Raw genomic sequence first — 21,330 nt, forward strand, 5'->3', positions numbered from 1 at the left:
CTTTATTATCCTGAAATGAAATACATTGATCATGTAATCTGTACACATACACACAAATGTTTTTAAAAATTAATGTAGTGTCCACTGCTGGTGGGAATGTAAAATGGTCCAACCATTTGGAAATCTATCTGGCGTTTTCTTAAAAAGTTAGAAATAGAACTACCATACAACCCAGGAATCCCACTCCTCGGAATATACCCTAGAGAAATAAGAGCCTTCACACGAACAGATATATGCACACCCATGTTTATTGCAGCTCTGTTTACAATAGCAAAAAGCTGGAAGCACCCAAGGTGCCCATCAACGGATGAATGGTTAAATAAATTGTGGTATATTCACACAATGGAATACTACGCATCGATAAAGAACAGTGACGAATCTGTGAAACATTTCATAACATGGAGGAACCTGGAAGGCATTATGCTGAGCGAAATTAGTCAGAGGCAAAAGGACAAATATTGTATAAGACCACTACCATAAGATCTTGAGAAATAGTATAAACTGAGAAGAACACATACTTTTGTGGTTACGAGGTGGGGAGGGAGGGAGGGTGGGAGAGGGTTATTTACTGATTAGTTAGCAGATAAGAACTACGTTAGGTGAAGGGAAGGACAATACTCAATACACGGAAGGTCAGCTCAACTGGACTGGACCAAAAGCCAAGAAGTTTCCGGGATAAACTGAATGCTTCAAAGGTCAGTGGAGCAAGGGCGGGGGTCTGGGGACTATGGTTTAAGGGGACTTCTAAGTCAATTGGCAAAATAATTCTATTATGAAAACATTCTGCATCTCACTTTGAAATGTGGCGTCTAGGGTCTTAAATGCTAACAAGCGGCCATCTAAGATGCATCAATTGGTCTCAACCCACCTGGATCAAAGGAGAATGAAGAACACCAAGGTCACACGATAACTATGAGCCTAAGAGACAGAAAGGGCCACATGAACCAGAGACTTACATCATCCTGAGACCAGAAGAACTAGATGGTGCCCGGCCACAACCGATGACTGCCCTGACAGGGAGCACAACAGAGAACCCCTGAGGGAGCAGGAGATCAGTGGGATGCAAACCACAAATTCTCATAAAAAGACCAGACTTAATGGTCTGACTGAGACTAGAGAAATCCCGGTGGTCATGGTCCCCAAACCTTCTGTTGGCCCAGGACAGGAACCATTCCCAAAGACAACTCATCAGACATGGAAGGAACTGGACAATGGGTAGGAAACAGATGCTGATGAAGAGTGAGCTACTTGTATCAGGTGGACACTTGAGACTGTGTTGGCATCTCCTGTCTGGAGGGGAGATAGAAGGGTAGAGAAGGTTAGAAACTGGCAAAATTGTCACGAAAGGAGAGCCTGGAAGGGCTGACTCATTAGGGGGAGAGTAAGTGAGAGTATGGAATAAGGTGTATATAAGCTTATATGTGACAGACTCACTTGATTTGTAAACGTTCACTTAAAGCTCAATAAAAATTATTAAAAAAAAAAATTAATGTAGTGTCCAGGCTATAATACAAAGAAAAATAATGTGTATGTGCCGTTCAATAGGTAAATCCTTGAATCCTTAGACTAAAGAGCCGTGGCGGCACAGTGGTTAAACACTCCACTGGTACCCAGAGGGTCGGCGGTTCAAACCCACCAGCCTCTCTGCAGGAGAAAGATGCTGCAGTCTGCTTCTGTAAATATTACAGCCTTGGAAACCCTATGGGGCAGTTCTACTCTATCCTGTGGGGTCCCTGTGAGTCAGAATCGATTCAGGAGCAATGGATTTGGTTTTTGTTTTTGTTTTTGTTTTGTCCTTAGAATCTAGCTGTGAACTGACAGCTGCAAAAAAGCCAACCATTCAGGTGTGTTTTACTGGTCATACCAAAACCACAGCCTGTGCTGCTGTTGCTGAGACAATTGTTCTGAAACAGGGCATAACTCTCGCTAAATTTCTGAGCAAGACAAAATACAGGCTTCGTTCGGTTTTCATGGTAGATGCATTCCTGGCAAATTCAGTGTACATTAAAAGCATGCAAAATAAAAAATTTTTTGCATATCTGTTTGTATGCAAAAAGGAGTGAATTCTGGGCTCAGTTAATGATAGGCAGATTTTCACCAATATAAATATCCAGCATCAGGCTGAAAGTAGGACAGTTCTACATTGTGTGGAACTGTTTTGAACATTATAGGACTTGTGCCACCTCAGACCTCTGACCTCTGCCCACACAACCACAAATCCTCCTACAGCCTTCCAAACTGCCTTCTCAGGTGAACTGCTGCCTTAAGAGGTGCTTGACTACATGATAGAGCTCACATGATAGAGCTCAGAAGGACCCTGGAAATCAGAAAGCCTGTCCAGAAAATTGCTGAGCCTGTTCCCTGGAAACAGTAGGTCATTTCTTAGAGAACGGGAGCACCAAACACAAGAGCCCTTTCTGGTGTGTCAGATGCCATGATGGCCCAACGGGGTCCCACCTCACCAACCTTTCTATAGCCTCAGCTCAAATGAGCTTCTCCGTGTGCTGTTTTTCAGCCACCCAGCTTCCTTCTAGTCCTCGTACTTGCCATCCTCACTGCTCTCACGGCGCGCCCCCACCAAGGCGTCCCCACTGCTTGAAAGGCTTTCCTTTCCCCCGTCCCTTATTCCTGCTGCTCATTTTTACACCATTATGTCAGTGGCATAATCGTAGCAAGCACAGGCTCTGAAGAGTGCCCGAGTTTGAATCTCAGTTCTGCCATTAACTCACTGTGTAACCTTGGACAAGTTACCTAACCTCCCAGTGCCTCAGTTTCTTCATCTGTAAAATGGAGATATCTGTTAGAGTAATTGTAACCACATTAAGATTGTTATCAAACCAAACTGTTGCCATTGAATGGATCCCAACTTCTAGTGATCCTATAGGACAGAGTAGAGCTGCCCCATAGGGCTTCCAAGAAGTGGCTGGTGGATTCGAACCGCTGACCTTTCGGTTAGCAGCCGAACATTTAACAAACAGGTCGTTAGGAGACTATAAATAATACATGCGAAGCATATAGCACAGTGCCTGCTACTTAGTAAATGTTCATCAAATGTGAGCTATTTTTAGTTATTACCTCAAGTAGCACTTTCTCAAGGATCTCGTCCATCCCTGACCTCAATGACCAGGTCAGATCCCCCTATTATTTGTCCTTGTAGCCTGGAGGCATTTCCACTTGGAGGTATTTGTTACAACTGGAGCTTTACATTTTTTCCAAGTCATTTATGTCAGCCTTTGCCACTATTCCTTATCTTTCCGAGGGCAGGGGTCATTTTTGTTTTCCTACCAAAAAGAGTGCACGGGACATGGTAGGCATCTGAGAATGAGTAGATGGATGGACGGACAGATGCACGGTTGGATGGATGGATGCCTGCTTATGGTGGTTGTTGGTGACAGATCCCCCACATGCCTCCTTGCCTCTAAGTTATGCATTTCTTATCTTTCTGTCTTTATCCTCTTCCTTTTTCTCTTCATTACATCACGCCACCTTACTATATCTTAGTCCTACTGGTGGCAATCAGAGGCATTATTTATCTTTGCAAAAAAGAGCAGAAGAGCTTTCTTCAAACACTCACTGGGCACCAACTGTATGCTGAGCTTTGTGCTGCTGTCATTGCTGTTGGGTGCCATCAAGTTGATTTTCAACTCATAGCAACCCCATGTGACAGAGTAGAACTGCCCCATAGGGGTTTCTAGCTTATAACCTTTCTGGGAACCGATCACCATTGCGCTACCAGGGCTCCCTTGAGCTGGGTGCTAGAAGTGATAAGAAATGAGTGACAGTCCTTGCTCATATGTAGCTCAGGGTTTAGTTGGAGGAGACAAAGACGTTAAATTTGACTAGCATCAGGTAGTACAGATGAAATAATGGTGGCGCTAACCATTGGGCTTGAGAGAAACTAAGAGGCAGTATCTCCTGGGAGTAGGAAAGAGGGTTACAGGAATAGGGAACCGCTGAGCTGTGTCTTGAAAGTAAGTAGGGGTTGGATTGGGTAATGTTCCAAGCAAAGACAAGAAACAACACTCACTATTGGGGAACCAACTCTAAAGGGCTTGCTGCCTCTGGAGCACGAGGTTCTAACTTCTGTCCCAGAGGACAGCATCTGCCTGCACAGGTGGGCCTTCTACTTAATGATGGCTCTTTATAGCTTGGAGTCCTGGGTAGTCCTCATAGTTAACAGGCTCACTTGCTAACCGAAAGTTTGGAGGTTTGAGTCCACCCAGAGGCACCTTGGAAGAAAGGCTTGCTGCTCTACTTCAGAAAAATCAGCTGTTGGAGCCCAGTTCTATTCTGACACACATGGGGTCACCATCAGTCGGAGTCCACTCGAGAGCAGGTGTTTTTATTTTTGTTTTTTTATTGCTTGAGAATTTTCCTTCAATATCCTGGCTTAAGGTGGCATTGGCGATGAAACTGTCTTATTCAGCGCATTTAAAAACCCACTGCCGTCAAGTTGATTCTGACTCATGGTGACCCTGTAGGACAGCGTAGAACTGCCCCATAGAGTTTCCAAGGAGCGCCCGGTGGATTCGAAATGCCAGCCTCTTGGTTAACAGCTGTAGCTCTTAACCACTACGCCATCAGGTTTCCTTAGGATGTTGACTCTGACTTATTTGAACATTTGTAGATTGTACATCAGAAACTTGTTGTGCTTCCCTCAAAAGAATTTAAAGCTTTGCTAATTCTCTGCTGAATTAGAATCCTTCTTCAGAAACAGTTCATTTTACTCTCGCCATTTAAAGGATAATAACTCGTGTTTATATCCTGTTTTGTTTTTTTTTTTTAAATCTACTTTGGCTAAAGGCCGCATTGAATTAGCTTTTGGTATTAGTGATCCCCATTCAAAAAAAACAGCTGAATCTTCAAAGATCAGGCAACCTGTTGCCATTGAGTTGACCCGCAGAGCGGCTGATGGGTTCAAACTGCAGACCTTTCAGTTAGCAGCTGAGAGCTTAACTACTATGCCACCAGGGCTGCTAAGGACCAAGCAGAAACAGCCTAAATAAAAACCAAAGTGTCAACAAGAGATAGCACTTTTAGAAGGATCTTTGTAGCCTAACAAGAGCGTCCTGTAACCAGATGGACCATATTAGGAGAGATCCCCCCGCCCCTTTTCTTTTTTTAAATCTCTGCAATATTAACACCTCGCTCAATGCCTGGCCCAGGAATTTAGACACCGATTTTTAGTTTCAGCTCTTTTCTAAGTAGCTCTGAGACCTGTGGTAATCAGACTCCAAACTAATCCTTAGCATTTTTGAAATCTTTAATTGAACATTTGCCCTTGATAACGTTGCTGAAGTTTAAAGCAACTCAGTTGTTACGAACAAAACAAAACAAAAGCTTCTCTTGTGCTGACCAGGAGCCCTCATTGGCAGTCATACATGTTAAGTATTATCAAAAATAGGGAAATTAATTGTCAATTAGATCAGAGACCACAGCCTTCAGTATAGATTACACCTCAACGTAAAGAAAACAAAAATCCTCACAACTGGGCCAATAAGCAACATCATGATAAACAGATAAAAGATTGAAGTTTCAAGGATTTCATTTTACTTGAATCCACAATCAACACTCATGGAAGTAGGAGTCACAAAATGAAATGATGTGTACTGCATTGGGCAAAATCTGCTTTAAAAGACCTCTTTAAAATGTTAAAAAAGCAAAGATGTCACTTTGAAGACTAAGGTGTGCCTGACCTAAGCCATGGTATTTTCAATCACCTCATACACATGCAAAGGCTGGACAATGAATAAGGAAGACCAGAGAGGAACTAATGCCTTTGAATTATGGTGTTGGTGAAGAATACTGAATATACCGTGAACTGCCAGAAGAACAAACTAATCTGTCTTGGAAGAAGTAGAGTCAGAACGCTCCTCAGAAGCAAGGATGGCAAGACTACATCTCACATACTTTCGATATGTTATCATGAGAGACAAGTGACTGGAGAAGGACATCATGCTTGGTAAATCAGAGGGTCAGCAAAAAAAGAAGAAGACCCTCAATGAGATGGATTGACACAGTGGCTGCAACAGTGGGCTCAAGCATAACAACAACTGTGAGGATGGCGCAGGACCAGGCAGTGTTTGTTCGGTTGTACATAGATTCGACAGCACCTAACAACAACAATGTAAGTCGAAACCAACTTGACTTCATCTAACAGCAAGAATAATTATTATCGCTTTCAGTGAACACAATTTTCTGAGATGTGGGGCTAATAGGGAATTGGCTATGAAAGAATTTCTTGATGAGAATTTTAGGAATCCCTGACTATAAGATTGCTAAAGTCTTTTTCCAATTCGCTGGTTTTTAACCTCTTTTCAACTTTATTTTTTAGCAGGAAGGAAAATATTAGAAAACAGAAAAGGTGTTTTTTGGTTTTGTTTTTTTAAAAAGGCTTCTTTTTAGGATCTCTCGTAGCCCTTCCTTTGACTTTTCATTTTACCGGACCAGCAGGTGCCTTTTGCTTTCCAATCAGTTTCTTTATTCTTGACCTCACAGGTATGATCAACAGCCTCATCTCCCCCGATGACCTTAGTGGCGAACTCATCAGGCTGGTCCTCGTCAATGCCGTGTATTTTAAGGGTTTGTGGAAATCACGGTTTCAACCTGAGAACACAAAGAAACGGCCGTTTATGGCCGCTGATGGGAATTCCTATCCAGTGCCGATGCTAGCCCAGCTCTCTGTGTTCCGGTGTGGTAAGTCCATGCTTGGCGGTGGGGCGGAGGGTGGGGCCTGGTTGTCAAACATGTTGGCAGCAGAAAGACCTTCAAATGTTTTAGCTCAGATCTAGGAAGAAAGCTGCCTTTTTATTTAAAAATAGAAGGTTGGGAGAAGGGAAAGTGGGATTTTTAAGAATACTCCTGGTTTTTGTATTATATAAAAAAGCTATAAAATTTAAAGGTGAAAAGAGCAATTCACAAAATAAGAAATATAAATGGAGATTAAACCTATGAAATTGCTATTTTCAACTCATTAGCAATATTACATCACCAAATTAAAAATAAAAATTAGACTTCCTTTTTACATATCAGATTAGAAAAATTACAAAGATTGACAAAACCCTGTCGTGGTTCTTGTGTTGGGGAAAGCGGGCACCCTTGAGACCTGCTGATGGATCTCTCCACGTCTCCAGATGGGCATTCTGCATCTATAAAGATTTACAGTCTTCAAAACCCCATGGGGCAGTTCTGCACTATCCTGTAGGGTTGCTATGAGTCAGAATTGACTCAACGGCAATGGGTTAGGTTTGGTTTGGTTTTATTACGTTCTAGGTTTGGGACCTTTTCCATGATGTATATATATACATGTCTATGAAACTTTACCTACATAGGACTACACTGTGACTTCTATTCTATGGTCTGTTTATCCGTTAGACAGTGTATCATGCACGCCTTTCTGTGTCAATTCATGTGGGTCTATGTGATCCTTTTATCAAGTTGAATCATATTCCATGGTATAAATATACCATAATATCCTATGGATTGCCATTTGCTTTTTTCCTTGGACAACACTGGCATGCACATTCTTGCACATAAATCTTTAGACACTTGTATCAATAGTTCTAAATGTAATTCCTTGAGAAGGAATTGCTGACCCAAAGTGGTTAGGAATTTTTTTTGTGGTCATGAAATTAGACATTAGAGACTTATTTTGAAAATAATCATGAAGAATCCCCAGATTTATATTTTCAGCTCACATCTTTCCTCTGAGCCTCCGACCTCATACGTGTCTACCCATATTGCTTCTCTTCTTGGTTGCCTATTAAGTTCTAGTTCCATCCAAACCCATTGCTGTCAAATTCATTCTGACTCATAGCAAGCCTATAGGACAGTAGAACTGCTCCATAGGGTTTCCAAGGCTGTAATTGTTATGGAAGCAGACTGCCACATCTTTCTACTGTGAAGTAGCTAACAGGTTCAAACCGCCAACCTTTTGGTGAGCAGCTGAGCACTTAACTACTGTGCCACCAGGAGTTGTTCTGGTTCCATAGACTTAACATGCTCTCTCCCACCTGGCTCTCTCCTCAGCGTCTGTCCCTTAGCTTAGCAGATGACCCCAGTACTCACCCAGTTGCTTAAGCCATACCTCCTTCCCCATCAACTCCACCCTTTGCCTTCCAGCCTAGAATATAGATGACTTCCTGCAATGGCTTCTATTTGTTGTTTTTTTTAATATATATATTTCAATTGCCACTGAAATATATAGTCTGAGCTGCTCCTTAAGAGCTCATGAAATCCGTAAAGCTTCTTGTAGTAGAAGGTAATTAGAGGGACTTTCATCTAAAAAGCTTTCTTGATATTAAGTATTTAAAACGTTCTCTCTGCTCCTAAAGCCAAGAAGAGTCCTTAACGTTTCAGAGAGCTACGGACTTCCTCCTTTGTAAGGTGGAAAGTGGGAATCAGGGTGCTTCAGGGGGCAGTCCAGAAAAACTGGGCCATACCAGAAGCACCACGTACAGAAAGTTCTAAATCTTCTCTGTGTTTTTAATACTTAATTCTTCACCTACTATTTCTCATGAAAAGTTTTGTTGAATACCATTCACTTAACAGAAAACACTTCTTTTCCTCTTCTATCTCTTCCCTTCTTTTCAGAATGAATGGACCTGCTTCACATTTTTATACACTTGAGAAATTATCCTCAGTAAAGAATACTCAGTCTGTTTTCCGCATGTTAAAGAATAGGCAGCTGGGGGCAGGTCATTTTAAAGGGAAGTGACCTGGGACAGTGCAAGAGGGGCCCCCAAACGCCCTTTCCTGTCCTGACTCTTCCTGTTGGGGAGCTGTCATGCTCCACTGCAGCAGGCATAGTTTCTCTGGGTGGATCGCTTCTGGGTTTGGACTCTCTGAGCAGTGATGTACCATTCAGGAATTGAAGCTTTCCACAAAGCTTCTTGCATTGGTTGATGAAAGTTTTTGCTGTGTTCCAAACTCCATGCTGTGCCCTTTGCATGTAGTATCTCATTTAATTTTCACAACAACTCTGTAAGGTAGGTCCTGTTGTTATCCCATTTTAGAGAGAAAGAAACAGATTTGGAGTTAAGGAATTGGCCAAGCTCCAGAGTTAGTGTGCCCCAGGGCCAGGATTTGAATCCAAATCTCATGTCCTTAACCTCAGTGCATGTCTTCTTTAAAAGGATGCTGTGAAAGCAGTTCTTTAGTGACCAGGTGGAGGAAGAGGAAAGGTGTTATTTCCTCTCCCACCTCCTTAAGCCATCAAGGGGAGATGGGTGCGTAAGGAGTATGTATGGATGGGTCCCGGCAACTTTGGCGATCAGCTCATGTGATCAGAAACAGAAATGGGACCAGGGAAATATCAGTCACCAAGCACATGTGAGTGCCTAGAAGCAAAATGGTTAGTGGTGGTGAATTTTTTCAGAAGGATGGCACTAGTCAGCAAGTGATGTATCTAGATGAGGACAGATCAACTGGTGCAAGTAAAAACTATCTCTACTCCTCGTACTCACCTGGATCATGATTCATACCCCTGATCCTTCTGAACAGAACAGGAAATATTTCTAGAAATGGCTGAATGCCTCCAGGTTCTTATTTCATGCCCTGGAGCAATCATTTATTAAGTGCTTCCCATATTTCCAAGTTTCTAAGAATTAGCTCTGGAAGACCAGGGACATAATGTTTTCTTTGAGGACTTGTTGTTGTTGGGTGCCATCTAGTCGATTCTGACACATAATGAGTAGAACTGCCCCGTAGGGTTTCCTAGGCTGTTATCTTTACAGGAGCAGATCGCCAGTCTTCCTCCCACAGAGCAGAGGGCTCATTAGGAAGCAATTCTTTTCTCACTTTCCCATTGATTTTTCAGTTTCTGCGGAGACCATTTTATTATATAGGGTTAACGAAAAGATGGAGCATCCTATCTGAAGATTAGGTAGCTCCGGGACAGAACCCAGGGAAAATGAGAGTTCTCGGGTATCTCCAGCTGAGGCAGGCCATATGGGGCTACTGACCAGCTCTGCAGGCAAAGGCATTGAGGCAGGGAACAGAACATGCTGTGCACCCTGTGAATTGCCAAATACTTCTTCCTTTAGTAGAATCTGTAATTCCATTCTGCAGTGTCATATATTCTAACAGCTTCGCTATTTTTGTTGTATCTTACAGCTAAAAGTATTTGTTATGTAACAAAGGCAAAAAAGGTTCTGTCTTTTTCTGTCCCTTGCTCTTTTTCTCTCCCTCCCCACTCTATGGAGAGCTTAGCTCATTGAGGTTCTCTTTTACAAACGCAGTGGTTGGCAAAAGTCGCCCCTGAAGAAAAGACCAGTGGCAGTCGTGAGAGAAACTCTTTCACGGAAGAAACTCTTTCTTTGTCTTTCTGAAACATGTTGTCCACCTGGGTCATTTAGAGGAAGTGGGGGATCAACTTTATTGGGCATCCACCATGGGCCAGGCACTCTTCTAAGTACTGTGTATATTTTTTCTCATTTAATTATACAGCAACTCTGTGAGGTACATGCTTTTACTATCCTTGGTATCTCCATTTTACATACAGGGAGGCATTAAGATGTTAAGTAACTTCACCAAGGTCAGAAAGTTCTTTTTAAAAAGTTTGAAGTATTTAACAAAATATTTCCAAAATCCACCATAAATCATGCTGATTTTCCACTCATAATTTTTGTAACTCTTTGCCAAGTGTTCACAGGCTCCTAACACAGGCTCTGTGGAAAGCTCATTCCTCAGGGTGTTAGTAGCATCTCCGGGCTCCTGGACCCTGAGCCAGCCTTCTCTATGAAGCCCTTCCAGCCTGAGCTTCCGTCTGCCCTAATGGGTCAGTACTCAGGCCACTCAGTGGTTAAACATTTTGAATACCAGCCTTGAAGAGACTTCTACATGAAATAAAAGGGTTGTAAAGTCAAATTAGTTTGAGAAACATGGGCATAACTACATGGGGTCAATATGGATCAGAATTGACACAACCAACAAGTTAAACCGTTGTATTTTTTTACTTTACAGTGTCTCAGCACCTTTACAGTACTGATATATATTAGAGATCTTCAAGATGAATTGAGTATCCAGTGTTTTCTAAACCTCCTAAGACATGAAATCCGTCTTGTCCATAGAGCATCTTGCAGGTTGAATTTCTGTAGGTAGCGTTTGGAGAAATGCTGGTTTAAATCATTCTTGGGTTTTCATTAGTAAACAGAAGTGTCACAGAGTATCCAGAGTCCTAATTATAGTTACTAGAATGGGTAAAGAGTACAGAGTTGGGATAGTGAAGTAAGAAGATGACAATATTTGACATTAGACATACCTGAGTTCAAGTCCTGGCTCTGCCACTTTTTAGCCATTTGTCCTCTGGCAAGTTACTTAATTTATATATGTTGTAGCCTCTCCATCTGTAAAATGGGGCTGGTTATACCTACCTTATGGGTTGCTATGGACTCTAAGTGTGTTGAAGAAGTTCGTTTGGGTCTGGCACAGTGTGGGCACTAAATAATGGTATAAGCCTCTTATCCCCTCCCTTTTCATCGCACACACCCGCATGCATGCACACGTACACACCTACAAAGCCTCGTCCAAAGGAATAATTCTTAGAGAAGATATGAGCCTGATAAACTAGTTAAATTCTACTCAACAGAATTTATTTGATTTTAGTGATGCCCGAAGGCATACTGTTAAGATACATCTAAAAAAACCCATTGCTGTGTAGTCAATTCCGACTCATAATGACCCTATAAGACGGAGTAGAACTGCCCTATAGGGTTTCCAAGGAGCGGCTGGTGAATTTGAACTGCCGACCTTTTTGGTTAGCAGCCGAGCTCTTAACCACGGCACCACCAGGGCTCCAAGATACATATATACTGAAGAAATAGAATTCTTCACCACGGAAGGAAAATTGTCTTTATCTTTGTTCTTCTATGGCAAGTTCTCGAACTAAATTACTCTCTTTCCCATGAAGCTCTCTGGTGACCAGTAGCTACTCATGCACTTCTGGAAGTCACGAAGGACACACTGACCCTGCCTCTGATTTCCTTAGGGTCCACAAGCACCTCCAATGATCTGTGGTACAAGTTCATCGAGCTGCCCTACCACGGAGACAGCATCAGCATGCTGATTGTGCTCCCGACTGAGAGCGCCACGCCCGTGTCGGCCATCATCCCCCACATCAGCATCAAGACCATAGACAGCTGGATGAGCATGATGGTGCCCAAGAGGATACAGGTGATCCTGCCCAAGTAAGTACCCTTTTCCTAAAGGGGAAAACATGAGACAGTCAACTAATGTGGACTGTGTTAATACTCAACAACATGTGGCTAAAATGCAGCCCATCACGAAGCCCATTTTATTCTGCAGAAGTTGCGTGATGGCAGTGATTCTGTGCTTTTGTAAAAGCTTTTTTTCAATCCCTGTGCCGTTTGTGTGGCAGGATAATTAAAATGGGAAAGGAGAAGAAGAGCCTTGGTCTCTGAAATTCAAAAGACAGCAAGTTCCTCCTGACTTAACTGCGAGGGCTTTTCACATAACCCATTCTGTTCAGAGGACTCTGACCAACACAGGCATAACATCATATGATAATGGTGAAAGTGTAGTAGTTATTAGCACTCCATGGTTTTTGATAAGGAACTTCATTTTAGGCATTTCTTATGTTCCAGCTAGAAGTTGCTGGAAATTAAGGCCAAAAAGTTAGGTGATAAGGAAATACTTTGAAGCCACCCAGGTCGAATTCTTACATTAATACCTAGGGCAGTTTTTCTTTTACACCCTAAAAGTATGATAGAAATGGAATTTGAGCTGTTACGATTCGAGGCCAAACGAAACGTAATTCCAAATTCTGTCTGAATCTTACATTTCTAACTGGTCAGAAGATGGTTTGCCCAGACCAGTGAAGGAAGCAATGAACATTACCCCCTCTCTCTGAATGTTTCAGCATGACTGTTCTCCCAGCATCCAGAGTGTTTTAACTGCCCAGGCCTTGGTGCTGGTGGAGGTATCTTTCCGTTCTAGTAGCTTTTGATCTTCTAGTCACTGAGTTAAGTATTCAGAGTATATTCATAATAAAAAACGAGTTGCCATCCAGTCAGTTCCACCTCACGGCAGCCCCACGTATGACAGTGTAGAACTGTGCTCCCTAGGGCTATGATTTTTCAGAAGTAGATCGCCAAGCCTTTCTTCCAAGGTGCCTTTGGCAGATGTAAGCCTCCAACTTTTCAGTTAGTAGCCAAGCGCATAAACTGTTTATACCACCCAGGGACTCCGCGTTACAATACCAACCAACCAACTGACTCATAGCGTCCCTATAGGACAGAGTAGAACCGCCCCATAGAGTTTCCAGGGAGCACCTGGCGGATTCGAACTGCTGACCTTTTGGTTAGCAGCCATAGCACTTAACCACTACGCCACCAGCGTTTCCCACATTTATGATAAGTATTAGTAATGCTCCCAAGATAATTTCCCTGTTGTAAAATAAGTCTTCGAGTAGGCAATGCTCAATATAAACGAACAACATGGTGCATTGTAGGCCCTGGTTGGTGAAGAACAGGCAAGTTGCCCTTATAGCCCATCTGTGATGAGAATCTACTCACCTCCCTGTTGCTCCTCCATAGGAGGAGGTAAAATCTGATAAAACATCTTCTGATAGGTTTAATAACTGACATACGTAAATGTTTTAAACTACGTGACCAATTGTAGTTAGGCCACCACCAGGCCAGGCAGCCCACAAATACCCAAGAAGACCATATTAAACCCACATATAATAATCACCTCACCTCTTCCTGACGCTTGCCCTCATTTTAACCATAAAATGCTTTCAGAATCTCAATGTGAACTAGGAGGAACGTATCTCCTCTTTTGACCACCCAATTCCAGTAAGGATGGTGGTTCTTACTGCAGCCAAGGTTAATGGCTCTTTGGTTGGATATGGGGAAGAATGATAGATATTCCAGAATACCAGGTACTTGTTAACACCCTGCCTGTACCTCTACATTAGTGTGAGAGAAGGCGCTTTTGTAAATCTTCCTAAGCATTGGAAGGGAGCCTGTTATACATGCCTGTGAGAATGCTCCCACTTGCTCAGTAGGAACTGTTCATTTTGCCCACTAGTGTTTGAGAGATGGGGTGTTCTCTGTTTATGTGGTAGTTCAATCTTGAGATTAAAATTTAAGATGCACTTTAGACTGGTGTTCAGATCATACTTTAAAAAAAAACAGTTTGGGGAACATTTTTCCACCGGCACTCATGATATCACTGTCCATCATTTATACTATGTATTTTCTGCTTTCTTGCTAGGTTCACAGCTGTAGCTCAAACAGATATGAAGGAGTCGCTGAAAGTTCTTGGCATTACCGAGATGTTCGAGCCATCAAAGGCAAATTTTTCGAGAATAACAAGTACGTTCAGTTTAAAGCTTATCCTTAAACTTGAAGAAAATGTTAGAAACTAAGCCTCTGATTTGTTCAGAGAGAAAAAGTTAGAATTAGCAACGTGTTGTCCTCAAGGTATCCAAGGTTTAATTTGATATATTGCCAAACAGTGCTATTGATCTTTCATCATTTAAATGAGCATAACTCATCCATCTTTACGTTTCACATGTTCATTACATGTGAAACCCAAGTGACATACTCAGTGAAAGAAATATTTCACCTATGGTCGCTATTTTATTTTTTTCCTAACAAAAACATCTTCCCTGTGTTTGAAAAATCAAGACTTTTGAGCTCTCAGATGCTTGCTTGCTTCTACACGGTAATATCAATCATGTATCCTATCCAGATACGTATTTTGGCACGTCCATGCCAGTTAATCTGAAATAATATAAATTCAGATGAGTCTGATTAGAACTCTTCTTTGCCAGAGCAGGTAGGACATAGCTGACAGTGTATCCCTTCATTTGCCAATATACATATCTTTTTCTAGAGTTATGTTTGAAAAGCCATTCTTATCTTTTAAATTTAGAACCTAGCAACCTCCTCGCAAAAAAAGAACACACCTAAACATTATTTGTACTCCATTTTATATTTTTTTCCCTTGAATGATTAGAAATTAGTCATTATCAACCTGCCTACTAGTGATCACCTGTATCTATGTGTTTTGGGACAAGTACAACTCTTCTGGTGAATTTGCAGCTCCATGGATATTCCTTTTTTTTTTTCTGTCTGTAGTTTTATTTTTTTGTGAAAATATACACAGAAAATGATATACTGTTTCAACAAATTCTACATATACAATTCAGTGACATTGTTTACATTCAATTTGTATAACCGTTCTCTAACCTCTTCCACATTCCACCACCATTAACATAAATTCTTTGCCCCCTAAGCTTGTCATCTAACCTTTCGAGATGCTGTTGTCAGTTTGATCCTCTATAGATAGATATTTCAGACAGCTCAATACTCAAGGCAAACATACTTTACTAATTAGGCTAAACTGTTGTTTGGATCAAAGCAAACTTCCAAGAAAAGTTTTGGTTTGAGGTTTAAAGATTATCTCGGGGCAGTAGTCAGCTATTCATCCAGCCTCGGTGGCTCCAGAGAGTCTGGATTCCATTGAGAATGTATCATTCTGTTCCATTTTTTCCCCCTTTTGATCAGGATTCTTCCGCAGAATCTGAGATCCATGGATATTATTGATACCCTTAAAGCACTTGCTACTCAAACTCTGATGATCTGTCCAGCAGCATTGTCATCATCTGGGAGATTGTTTGAAATGCTCATGCTTGGGTCTGGCCCAGACCTACTAAATTAGAATCTTCATTTTAACAAGATTCCTCAGCCCAAAAAAGCTTGAGAAGCACTGTTTTGATATGTAATACCCCTTTAGGGCTATTCTTTGTAGCCTAAATAGGTGGTATTCACAGGGAATACCAAGTGCCCACATTCTCCTGTGAAGCACTGAGAAACCCAGTGACTTGGAGCCTGTAATCAGTCACATTAGAGCTAGGCGTCACTAGGGACAATTTAAAACCAGATGACACGAAAAGCTCCTTTTCCCCTATGCATCCAAACCTACGTCCCATCAAGGCTAACATTAACTTCAGTTTGGATTCTTCTTGGAAGCTCCACCCGGTGGGTATTGCTGGTTTGGTGAGGATTTGCTGATTAGGGACTTAAGTTCACTAGAAGGTTCCTAGAACACAGCTGCCCTTGAGTCTGGTCCTCCACAAGAGTCTAGACATTTCTCATACTCAATGCTATTCTCTCTCTAATACGCCCCTGAGAGGAGCAGCTTCTGGTGTGAAAAGCCAGTACTGACTCTGCTACTATCTGGCTGTGTGATTTTTGAGCAAATTTCTTATCACTCTGGGCCTCAGTTTTCCCCATCTATAAATGCTATCTGCGATATTTTCTGGGGGCTCTGACATTCAGTAATTGAAAAAACAGTATTGCTGGCTCACTTCTTCTGGATGACTGAGCTTCCTCTTTAAATAAAGTTCCACTGTTTTCACTTTTTTAATAAAATTCTTAGTGATCAGTTGAATTGATAGAGGCACTGAAAATAGTTCAGGCCTGCGAATCCCTCCGCTGAAGTATCACAGTTCACTTAGCAGAGACGGAAATTAACCACAGGTGACGATCGCCCTGCAGCCTTCACTCACCGGGATAGAAAGAGGTCACTCCAGATGCCTTCTAAGAATTGGAATTTGGATGGCTTTGAGGTTACTCTCCCAACCAAAGGGATGGCTTACATTTCAAGTACTATTTTTAATTTATTTTCTGGAAACAGGGTCAGAAAGCCTTCATGTTTCTCACATTTTACAAAAGGCAAAAATTGAAGTCAGTGAAGACGGAACCAAAGCTTCAGCAGCAACAAGTAAGTACAGGGCCCTGTGGCAGGAGGGGCTCCAGGGTGGGTAAGCAGGCGCTCCTCTGTCGGGCTGGCAAATACGCGGATGTTGTCACTTGCCGTCAAGTCAGTCGCAACTCATGGAGACCCGACGTGGGCAGAGCAGAACTGCTCCGTAGGGTCTTCAGGGCTGTGACTTTTCAGAAGCAGATTGCCAGGACGGTCTTCCGAAGCACCCCTGGGTGGGTTCAAACAGCCAGCCTTTCAGCTGAAAGTCAGGCACTGAACCATCTGTGGCACCCAGGGAGATAGGTAGTGAGCTCTGTTTCCGACAGGCACTGTGAGTTGCCCCTTGGGCCACAGTGGTGAGTATAGGCAGATCAGGACCTGCCCCACTGGAGCTCAGATTGTTTCATTAAGGAAAAGCACTTCCTTTAGGACAGGAGTCAGCAAACTTTTTCTCTAAAGAGCCAGGTAATAAGTACATCATTTCGGCTTTGCAGGCCATAGGGTCTCTGTCACAACTTCTCAACTCTGCCGTGGTAGTGTGAAAGCAGCCATTGACAATAGAGATGAATGAGTGTGGCTGCGTTCCAATAAAACTTTATTTACAAAAACAGCATTTGGTCCTGTGGGTTTGGCGCAAGAACAGTGGTTTGCTCACCCCTGCTCTAGGAGGATAAAGCACACCTTGCCTTCTTATTGGTAGGAAAGACCAACCTTCAGATTGAAGCAGAAAATAATAGCAAGTACTTGAAGGCTAATAGCCAGTCAGGTTTCTATGGGGCAAAGTGAAGCGTCAGCAAGCGTGTGTTGAATTGCAGCAGGACTGCTAGCTGCCTTCCTAGATAATTAGGACAGCCATAGCTGCATTTTCCTTAATGAAAAAAGATAACAGAACAATCTTCTGTTGTTTTTCTCTGGCCCCCTCCATCCCCCCCGCCCCGTTATCCATATGAGATGGGAATGAATAGATTTGACTAAACCCTGTGAGCTCATAAAATGTCTCTCTTAGCTACGCTTGCAGCTAGGCTGAATATTTCTGATCCTAAAAAGGTTCCATTTATACTCACAGTAGACACTTCATTACCTCTCTTGAATACACATTTATTTTCTATTCCTTTAAAACAGCATCTAAAACAAAGACACAGAACAACAGGGCTTGGATATTTAAGATGCCTTCTTACTTTTCTAGGCGAATATAAGCAACATCATAAATTTTGCCTAAAGTTAGCAACCAATTTTGCCAACTAGTGTGACTCTTCGGACCGGCTATGTAATATGCAGGGCCCAGTGCAAAGAAAAATGCAGAATTCCTTGTTTAACTTAGTAAGAATTTGAAGATAGCAATAGCAGAGCACTAAACCATGTGGGTGGCCCCTATCAGTATGGGGCCCTGTGCCAGTGTCCAGGTCACATGCCCATAAGGCCAGCCTTGCTCACTATTGATTTGTTCTTAATAACCCTGGGTTGAATGGCTTACCTTGCATAGCTAGCTGCATGTGTTTCCTTTGTAACATCAAGACCAAGTCATCAATACTTTCTGGGGGCTATTTCAGCAGGCATACAGTAGTTATGCAAGGTTGGTCAAACCGTGTAACTACCCTCCTGCAAGACCTTCCCTTCTTTTCCACTTGCCAGCGAGTCACCTATAACTCACAGTCACCTGGTGTGTCAGGTAGAACTATGCTCCATAGGGTTTCCAATGGCTGATTTTTCAGAAGTAGATCACCAGCCTTTCTTCCAAGGCACCTCTGGGTGGGCTCAACCCACAAACCTTTTAGTTAGCAGCTGAGCACGTTAACTGTACCACCCAAGGACTGTCACTATCACAGGCTTATTAAATGGAAGTCACCATCAAGTAAGCACGGCAGAGTAGGCGTATCTGAAACCCAGGAACCTGGAGAAGCTTTCTTTTGGGGTCAGATATCTACACCTGATGAGTTGAACAAGTGTATAAGGAACTAAGTCCCAGATGAATAATATCCATTGCCGCTGCAAAAAAAGCTCTCGATGAGCTCCTGGGATAGCCATAGTAGAAGGCACAGATAAGTTGCAAATTGAGCTGGGACTTAATATACAGGAAGACTTTGGATAGGCTAAAAAGGCCAGGCGCCTTTAACAGCCAGGCAAATGGTGTGAATAAAAAATAGCTAATAATGGTGGTGAATATGCATTGGGTGTTTATTATGTGGCGAACACTGTTCTAAAAGTCTTGACATGGTTTATGACATTTAATCCTCATAAAAATCTTACGAAGGGTAGATACCTCTATTAGTGAAGATACTGCTTGTGTAGGATAAATGAGGCAATAAACGAAAAGGGCCTGGCCTGTGGTGGTGACCACTGAGCCTGTTGTAACATGGCTTACCTGTGGGGCAGGGACTCATCGTGTCCTCAAACCTCTGCATCTGAGGATCCATCTAGTGGGCTGCATGCTGGATCATACCACGTGTGTAATGCACTTTCCTTTCTTCCCATAGCTGCCATTCTGATCGCAAGATCGTCGCCACCTTGGTTTATAGTAGATAGGCCTTTTCTATTTATCATCCGACATAATCCTACAGGTAAGTGATTCTCCTCTTCCATCTTTACTAATTGTTAGCATCCAGAAAAGTATATGGCAATCAGAGTTCGACCCAATAGCATTGGTCTTAATCCATTTCCCTATGTCCACAATTGCAACTGAATAATATAACCACCCTTCTTTGTTGTCATTGTTGAGAATATACACAGCAAAACATAAGCCAATTTAACAGTTTCTCCATATACAATTCAGTGACATTGATTACATTCTTTGAGTTGTGCACTTTCACCCTCCTTTTCTGAGCTATTCCTCTTTCATTAACATAAACTCATTGGCCCCTAAGGTTCCTATCTGTCAAGTTGCTGTTGTCACTTTGATCCCATATAGATAATTCTTAAAAGAGCTTAATGCCTCCATCAGCCTGAGACCAGAAGAAGTAGATGGTGCCCGGCTATCATAAATGACTGCCCTGACAGGGAACACAACAGAGTTCTTGACAGAGCAGGAGAAAAGTGGTGTGCAGAACTCAAATTCCAGTAAAAACACCAGACTTAATGGTCTTACTGTAACTGGAGGGACCCCCAGAAGACATGGCCCCCAGACTCCCTGTTAGCCCAAAACTAAAACCACTTTTTCTGAAGCCAACTCTTCGAAGATTAGACTGGACTGTAAGACATAAAATACTTGTGAAGAGTGTGTTTCTTAGCTCAAGTAGATATATGAGACTAAATGGGCAGCTCCTGTCTGGAGGTGAGGACAAGAGGGCAGAGAGGGACAGGAGCTGGTTGAATGGACACAGGAAATACAGGGTGGAAAGGAGGAGTGTGCTGTCACATTATAGGGAGAACAACTAGGGTCACATAACAATGTATGTATAAATTTTTGTATGAGAAACTAACTTGAACTGTAAACTTTCACTGAAAGCACAATAAAAAAAAAAAAGAAAGCTTAATGCTCAAGGCAGACATTTTTTACAAGTTAAGCTAAACTATTGTTGGATTTTAAGAAGAATTCAGGGGATATTTTTGATAACCACTCATCTTGAAGAGAAAAGAAAATCAAGGCTTTGTTTATAGACTGTCCTGTAATCTTTTAAACTAGGATTTTAGGTTTTGGGCTTTGTTGTTGTTAACATACGTAGAGTGACAGCAACACTTTGGGGCACTGTCTTTTCCATATTTTTATAAATGCAGTGGTTAAACTCTGCAAGAAGCTACATGTCTTCAGCTTTCGTTAGCCCCACTCTATCGTTTTGACCTGGAAATTGTTCATTTAGTAGATCTGGGCTCTATGAGTCATGGGTTCGAACCTGGCTGTCCCTCAGCATCATTTTTAAAACGAGGATTTCAATAGTTCTTACCTCCTGTTATAATAAACAATAAATAAGACCATTCTAGTTTTTTTTTTTTTTTTAGTAGAGAGGTTAACTTCATGTTGATACAAAATGCATTTTAGCATTCACTGTTTTTTTTAATATAAAATAGCTCCTTATACTTTTATCTCATTGTGCCTTTAATTTCATAATTAAATGGTGTGCTCCAGAGCTGAAAAGTTCAACACAGAAGCCTCTAGTTACATGTGGTTGTTTAACTTTCAATTTTAATTAAAACAAAATATAATTAAAAATTCAGTTTCTCAGTCATACTAGCCACATTTCAGGAACTCAGTAGTCACACTTGACTTTCTTGTTGAGTATCATCTAGTTCTTTTCAACTCATAGCGACCCCATGTGACAGAGTAGAACTGGCCCGTAGGGTTTTCTAGGCTGTAATCATTACGGAAGCAGATCACCAGGTCTTTCTCCTGGGCTGCATTTGGGTAGGCTTGACCCACCAACCTTTCATTTTGTAGCCAAGTGCTTAACTATTGTGCCACTAGGGCCCCTTGACATGAGACTAAAAACAACCAAAATCAAACCCATTGCCATCAAGTCAATTCCAACTCATAGAGACCCTATAGGACGAGTAGAACTGCCCCGTAGGGTTTCCAAGGTTGAAATCTTTACGAAAGCAGACTGCCACATCTTTGTCCCTTGGAGTGGCTGGGGGGTTCAAACCGCTGACTTTTCAGTTAGCAGC

General features: G+C 42.1%; 1 protein-coding gene across 1 annotated transcript in view; it reads left to right on the forward strand.

Annotated features, from left to right (window-relative positions):
- SERPINE2 (serpin family E member 2) overlaps positions 1-21,330 on the forward strand; it is an 81,823-nt gene that overhangs the window by 57,198 nt on the left and 3,295 nt on the right. The window contains exons 4-8 of the mRNA XM_010601649.3: positions 6,499-6,696; positions 11,987-12,185; positions 14,236-14,336; positions 16,666-16,752; positions 19,209-19,292. Of these exons, the coding sequence (XP_010599951.1) occupies positions 6,499-6,696; positions 11,987-12,185; positions 14,236-14,336; positions 16,666-16,752; positions 19,209-19,292 (669 nt within the window). The remainder of the gene's footprint in view (positions 1-6,498; positions 6,697-11,986; positions 12,186-14,235; positions 14,337-16,665; positions 16,753-19,208; positions 19,293-21,330) is intronic.

Source organism: Loxodonta africana, chromosome 6 (assembly GCF_030014295.1).
Source record: "Loxodonta africana isolate mLoxAfr1 chromosome 6, mLoxAfr1.hap2, whole genome shotgun sequence".
In the NCBI taxonomy this organism is placed as follows: domain Eukaryota; kingdom Metazoa; phylum Chordata; class Mammalia; order Proboscidea; family Elephantidae; genus Loxodonta; species Loxodonta africana.